Source organism: Agelaius tricolor, unplaced genomic scaffold (genome assembly GCF_023055355.1).
Source record: "Agelaius tricolor isolate 1412-34295 unplaced genomic scaffold, bAgeTri1.0.p SCAF_2, whole genome shotgun sequence".
Taxonomy (NCBI): domain Eukaryota; kingdom Metazoa; phylum Chordata; class Aves; order Passeriformes; family Icteridae; genus Agelaius; species Agelaius tricolor.
The window spans coordinates 80,650,822-80,657,954 of NW_027269262.1; the positions used below are offsets into that span (position 1 = coordinate 80,650,822).

At 38.2% G+C, this 7,133-nt stretch overlaps 1 protein-coding gene across 6 annotated transcripts in view; it reads left to right on the forward strand.

Annotated features, from left to right (window-relative positions):
- Positions 1-6,546, forward strand: part of TRPS1 (transcriptional repressor GATA binding 1) — a 212,057-nt gene extending 205,511 nt beyond the window's left edge. For all 6 annotated transcript variants that reach the window (XM_071421698.1, XM_071421702.1, XM_071421703.1 and 3 more), the window contains one exon: positions 257-6,546. In XM_071421698.1, coding sequence (XP_071277799.1) covers positions 257-1,318 — 1,062 coding nt within the window. In that variant the 3' untranslated portion in view covers positions 1,319-6,546. The remainder of the gene's footprint in view (positions 1-256) is intronic.
- The last annotated feature ends 587 nt before the right edge of the window (positions 6,547-7,133 follow it).

The following is a 7,133-nucleotide window of genomic DNA, read 5'->3' on the forward strand; positions in this document are numbered from 1 at the left end:
CTTCATGCCTTTTCAAGTAAATAGGTACAGGATGTCTAAGGCAGTTGACTCAGGTTGATAAAATAAGCCATTTTATAGTTTACTTTCAGCATGAGGGGCAATGAACCAGCATTTGAATTGAAATTTGGTGGTTCCCCTAACACTGTTGTAATACAGCTCTTCACAAAAGAAAAGATAAATTTGCATGAGCATGGTCTCACAGATTTGTTTAATGTGTCTTTTTTCCTTTTGTTCATTCTCTATGTGTTCCATGCAGACTCCCAGGCCTTTAAACATCATTAAACAGAACAATGGTGAACAGATCATTAGGAGACGAACAAGAAAGCGCCTTAACCCGGAGGCACTTCAGGCTGAGCAGCTAAACAAACAGCAGAGGGGTAGCAGTGAGGAGCAAGTCAATGGAAGCCCCTTAGAGAGGAGGTCAGAGGATCATTTACCTGAAGGTCATCAGAGGGAAATTCAGCTTCCCAGCCTCAGTAAATATGAGGCCCCAGGTTCATTGACTAAAAGCCATTCTGCTCAGCAGCCAATATTGGTCAGCCAAACTCTGGATATTCACAAAAGGATGCAACCTTTGCACATTCAGATAAAAAGTCCTCAGGAAAGTACTGGAGACCCAGGAAACAGTTCATCGATATCAGAAGGGAAAGGAAGCTCAGAGAGAGGCAGCCCGATAGAAAAATACATGAGACCTGTGAAACATCCAAACTATTCTCCACCTGGAAGCCCTATTGAAAAATACCAGTACCCACTCTTTGGACTTCCATTTGTACACAATGACTTTCAGAGTGAAGCTGACTGGCTGAGATTCTGGAGTAAATATAAGCTGTCTGTTCCTGGGAATCCACACTACTTGAGTCATGTGCCTGGCCTACCAAATCCTTGCCAAAACTATGTGCCTTATCCCACCTTTAATCTGCCTCCTCATTTTTCAGCTGTTGGATCAGACAATGACATTCCTCTAGATTTGGCGATAAAGCATTCCAGACCTGGGCCAACTGCAAATGGTGCCTCCAAGGAAAAGAGTAAGGCACCTCCAAATGTAAAAAATGAAGGTCCCTTGAATGTAGTAAAAACAGAGAAAGTGGATAGAAGTACCCAAGATGAACTTTCTACCAAGTGTGTGCACTGTGGCATTGTCTTTCTGGATGAAGTGATGTATGCATTGCATATGAGTTGCCATGGTGACAGTGGACCTTTCCAGTGCAGCATATGCCAGCATCTTTGCACGGACAAGTATGACTTCACAACTCACATCCAGAGGGGCCTACACAGGAACAATGCACAAGCTGAAAAGAATGGAAAACCTAAAGAGTAAACCTTAGCACTTAGCACAATTAAACAGAAATAGGTTTCCTTGATGGGAATTCAATAGCTTGTAATGTCTTGTGAAGACCTATAAAGCACTTCATATAGAGAGCATGCCTTATCCAATATTAAATCCCTTGTTATTTTCTTTTTTTTTCTTTTTATTCTTTATTTTTTCCTTTTTTTTCCCTTTTTTTTCTTTTTTTTTTTTCTTTTTTAAATGAGTGGGTTACCAAGAAAAAAGAACAGTTGGATGGTGGCCAGAAGGGAAGGAAGATAATTCAGTGGGACATGGCCCACCAAAGCTAGCCAGAATGCAGTGAATCATGCCGAATAACCTTGAGAAAATTTTACTGGACAATTAATACCTTTGCTGTTGTGCAAGAGACATAACTGGCAAGTGTGCAAAGATGTGTATATGTATATACTGCTGCAGGGGTGTAGTGAACATATGCACATTGTATATAAGAACTAGACATGTTAAGTATACAGAGTTAAAAGGTCATTTTCTTTTCTTTAATTTGGGCAAATTTCTGCCCTACAACATGCCTTAGGATCACATTGTCCTCAAAGCTTTGGCAGCAATGTCATATATATGTTTCTCAGACTCAGCTGATTTTTAGCTACCATTTTATCACTACATTCTTTCTGGCACACTTTAGTCTAGGAAAACCATTTTGTGTAAGTGAATTCTATAATACAGAAGCCACATTCCAGGTTTAATTTGCATAGAATAAGGTAACCTGCTGTATTTTATTTTAATATATTTTAATATATTACATTTCTAAACCTTAAAGTCTAAGGTTACTTCTCCACAGGCTTAACATTGCTATACATACCAGTCAATCCCTTCAGTAGACTTATACCAGCTTTTGCTAAGTAGCATTAAATGTCTTCATAGTACTTTTTAATACTTAAAGCTTTTTAAAAACTATCCATGAAGGGAAAGCTCCTCAGCATAACTGCTCAGGGAAATAGGGCTAAATAACTAAATATTAAATAATTGGTTAAAGGTGCTGTTAGACGAGCCTCCATGCTTGCTACAAGGGTGTACAAGAACTGACTTTAATCATTTTCATTATAGTGTCCCAACCAGTAGTTTATTATTTTGCCACAGGGATGTAGAAGATATTACAAGCTACTGGATGCACTGTCAGATTAACTTATTTCATTAAAGAAGTTGGGAGAACAAATAGAAAAAAACCTTATTTTTCTAGTAAATATTAATGTATTACATTTCAAATAATGGTGCCTGACATATTGAATAATTATTTTCTACAGTGTACGTATGCAACAAAGATATTCCATCATGCATTAGAGTCAGTTCTGGCTCTGCCTCGCTGTTTACATTTGCAAATGTAGCAAACAAGGTAATGAAGCAACTATTTCTATTGCAGTAGGTATCTTTTTTTCTGTGTGTGTGCATTAAAGTTGTAAACGATAACATGAAATGAATGAAATTTGTTGATATTAATGGTATGAAAAACAAGAAGGAAATGAAAATATTTTTATGCCTACTTAGGAAAAAAGGGTAGCACTATTCATTCCAAGTACTTTTGTATTCTTAAGCTCTTAACTCACATTGTTATGCTTAAAATGATAAACATATATCCTCTTTTTATTGCTTTGTCTGTGTTTCAGAAGAAACATTTCAGAAATTATTTTGATAAGTGCTGTTTGACGATGCAGCACTGATATTTTATTGCATTCTGTAGTAGCATTGCACTCCATTTTTACAATATTACGCAGTTGCTTTTTTGTTTTGTTTGGGTTTGTTTCTTTTTCGCAGTGCAGGGTCTTAGTTCCTTATGGTTGGATGGCAGGTGTAGCTCAACTGGTTCATGAATGTTGCAGCGAATGAAGTTTAAAATGTCTTTCTGATATTATGTTGTCTTTTATTTCTCCATTCATGCATTTTATTTTTTAAAATGTTCTATAAAAATATCTCTGGACTAAGTCCTCTCTTGAGATTATATGTAAAGGGTCCTATTCTGATCTCACTTACATGCCGCCTTTCTCAGATTTTCATGTAATTGAACTAAAGCATCATAAAAAAAAAAAAAAGTTCTTGTATTTAACTTACCTGAGTCTCACCACTCTCCCTTCTAGTATTTGGTGCACTTACTAAGATACTTAACCAGATAAACAGGGAGGTGGAAAATAAAAGGAGAGGTGATAGGAAATGTCTTATAGGGGTTGGCAAAAGGAAAACCAGGAGGGAACTGGCCTAAACATTCAGCACTTTGATAGTCTTTTGAGAAATAATGTGCCTAAAGCAGCTGGCAGCAAACATCACCAAGCATGAGAGGCACTTACACAGTTGATCACTAAAGGTCTCACTGACCTTGGCAGTATTTAGATGTTGTATTTTCACGGAGGTGAAACATTATTGCACAGTTTCTCTGATTTGTTAGGCACAGACAGGCTATTGTTCAGCATTAGGCTGCATTCCTTCCTGCTCCACCCATTGCTTCTTTACTGGTGAGCAGCATATGGAACATCCCACTCAATCTGCTGTGGTTGAGTTCTGTAACCCTTCAGTAGTGTTCTAGGTTAGCAAAGGATGTTGGGCCACATTTTTCTTCTTCTATTTTTTAGATGAATCTCCAGCTTGATACCAGTGACAAAGTCTGGTTATGTTTTTACTATTGTTCTCCAATAATAAGTTCTGACTTGGTTTTTGTGGATTTATTTTTGTTGGGTATTTTCTGTTTCTTTTTTTTTTTTTCTGTGGGGACTGAAATAGATTGCCCTCGTTTTGTTATGTCAGGGTCCAGTGTGTGTCCTTTTCAGCTTTTCCAAGGAAGATGTTATACTCAGTAAGCAGTGATTTTTATCGCCTTCAAAGGTAGCTGCCTGCCGATTCTCAGTAGTTACTGGTTTGACTTCACTTCAGACCTACCAGTTCCTCTGGCTTCTTCATTGATAGAAGCTGCATCTTCATGGCAAAATATTCTAGAGGGACATGTGCATTGTAAGACTTGAGCACTACCCTGAACTTTAGAACACTTCTTGCTAAACTCAGAAGCAGAGGCAAATTAACAGGAAATACACATATCAGGGTTTGGGGATGAGGAGAAATGAAATCTTATGAGTGCAAAGAACAAGACAGAGCTTTGAATGTTACTATTGCACACCTAGACGATGCAAATAAAATTTGATAAAAAGTTCATTGTTCTTGCCATGACATGTTGAGATGTTGTACGATTTCTGCTTTTTAAGAAATGGGATTTTGCTGTAGCCTGTTCTTTTTGATTGGGATAGGGGGAGCACAGTTTTGTTTCTTAACAAAAGAGAGGTGACTCCATCCATCTTCCAGACCCCCTCACAATGGGTACTAATAAAAAGAAAAAAAATCCTGACACAGGAAAAGAATAATCTTATTTAATAACTTTCAGATGGAAACCAATGTTAGCACACACAAGTAATTACTGCACCCGCTGTGTTTCAATCAACTTACAGCACTAAAAATTGAACTTTCAAACAATCAGTCTTTGTTCTCAATTTGTCAGTGGCTTCAAGGTGGTGAACTTCTCTTACTAAAGGAATAGTAGTGTAAGATCTTAAAACATATCTCAAATTGGACAACCAAATAAGTAGATGTTTCAAAACTAGGGTATTTGTGGTGCCTGTCACTAATCAGATTGTGGAACAGGCACAGTGTTTCCAGTAACTCTCTGTATAGATGGAGCTGTCCTGTGACATCATCTGCAAACCAGATTGTCCTAAGCTGTCACTTCATGGCTGCTGCCCCCTCAGTGCTGCAGGAGATGATGTTCCAGAGCACAGCTTGTGTTCAGGTGCCAAATTTACACTGCTTTCCAAAAGAAGTGCTGCACCTAATTGCCACCGTGCTGATGAAACTCCTCCCTTAATTTTTAATGGACTATGCAGAAAGGGGGAAGGACACTGGTTGCAGATATCTTGGTTTTAAAAAGGCACCCTTGTCTATTGTGACAGTTTTAAAGAGAGCAAAAATTGAGACATCTCCAAAGGTTGGGACACACTGTGAGCAATAGATTATTTTTGCAGTTAGAGGGGCAGCAGGACAAGTGACTGATGCTAATTGTATCCAGTGCTGAAACACAGTGATTGCGCAATGGGAAAAACTGATTTGGCAACTGTGGATTAGTACTCAGTTCAGGGACAGACTCTCAAGTCCACCCTTGGACTGGACACTTTTGTTTTGTAGTCATAACTACTTGCTTTATGTGCTAAGGATGTTGTCTACCATCTGCTTTTTGCCCAGTATGTCTAAATATATTCTCATTTTTGCTCCTGTATTGATTTTTCTTGGCTGACTTAACATGCTAATTCCTAATACTGGTCAGGAAAAGCCAAGGAGATTAGAAGGTCACTTCTGTGCAGCCAGAAGGGTAGATATATTTCCTTCTGCTTCTGTGGAGACAGTTATGCTTGGCAAGGAGCAGTGAGCAATTTGTCAGCATATCCCAAATGTGATAGATAAGTAAGAAATCCCTTCTAAACTTTTCTCTAAAGTTAAGATGGGCCAAGTGAAATGATTTATTTAATTTTCTCACCTCAGAATAGGATTCCTCACTACCCTCTTCCTCACAGTTTTTATTTCATTTAGCCAACTCTGGAAAGCTGGCAGTTGGGGAGATGCTACTTGTGTAGTAATCACACACACCCCAATTTACTTTAAGAGGATAAAAGACAGTAATTAAATGTCAGCCAGATAAATACCTGTTTCATTTGATTCTTTGTTACACCTAGTAAAATTCCTTTACTAGGAAAGCAAAATTACACTTAGTAAGGTAAAAACATTGTGACAGCTACCACAGTTTTCCATTCCTATCATTTTGGCCTCTGAGCTCTGTGTAGGAGAACAGGAGAAAAGGAAACATCTCAAAATGCCATTGTAAATTTAGCTTATAGAAAATTCACCAGCAGGAAAAAAAAAAAAAAAAAAAGAAAAAAAAATTGCTTCATAAAGAATGACTTCATGTTGCTAAAAACCATCATTAAACTTGTAGCCCTGATTTGACTCTAGAATGCTGGCTCTTAATGTTTTGTCCTTACAACACATGGATGTGTTTTTTGTTCTGTTTTGTTTCAGGTTTTTTTGTTTTGTTTTGTTTTTTGGTTTTCATAGTGCATGTTCATTTCTACTCACAAACATGTTCTTGGTGTATTTCTTATGCAAACAATCTTCAGGCAGCAAAGATGTCTGTTACATCTAAACTTGAATAATAAAGTTTTACCACCAGTTATAAATCAGATTTGTGTTGTTGTTTCTGGGGAGAATGTAATGTCATGGTGTCACTACACCACAGTGGGGTTGGGGAGGAGAACAGTCTGGCCTGGAGCTGCTCTGGGAGCAAGATGGGGCCTGACAGCACCTCTGAGTAATGGCTGGTGGTTATGGCTGAAAGGCAATGGCAGCGTTGCTCAGATGGGAAAGGCATGAAAGGGGAAGAGCTCCTTCAAAAACACATTAGCCCTGTTACAGTCCTTCTGTACTTAGTGCTCTAGATGAGATGCAAATCTCATTCAAATTCATTACAGGATTTGAGTAAAAGTCTCTTATAATGGAGTTTGAACATTTTTCAGTACTCCATCATCCTGGCATGACATTACTTACTGGTTTTATTCTCCTGCCCCAAGGAAGAGAAAATACTGCAACAATTGGGAGAAATTATGAAAGAAAGGTTGATACTGAAATGTGATCAGGTACCCAGGGTCACCAGGTCTGCTCCTCATAGGAAATTCATGATGGTCATGAAATAATTCCTGATACTCAGGACTGTGGTTTCACATCATGCCCACAGCTCTTCCAGGAAATCCTGGTGGCTCTCATCACA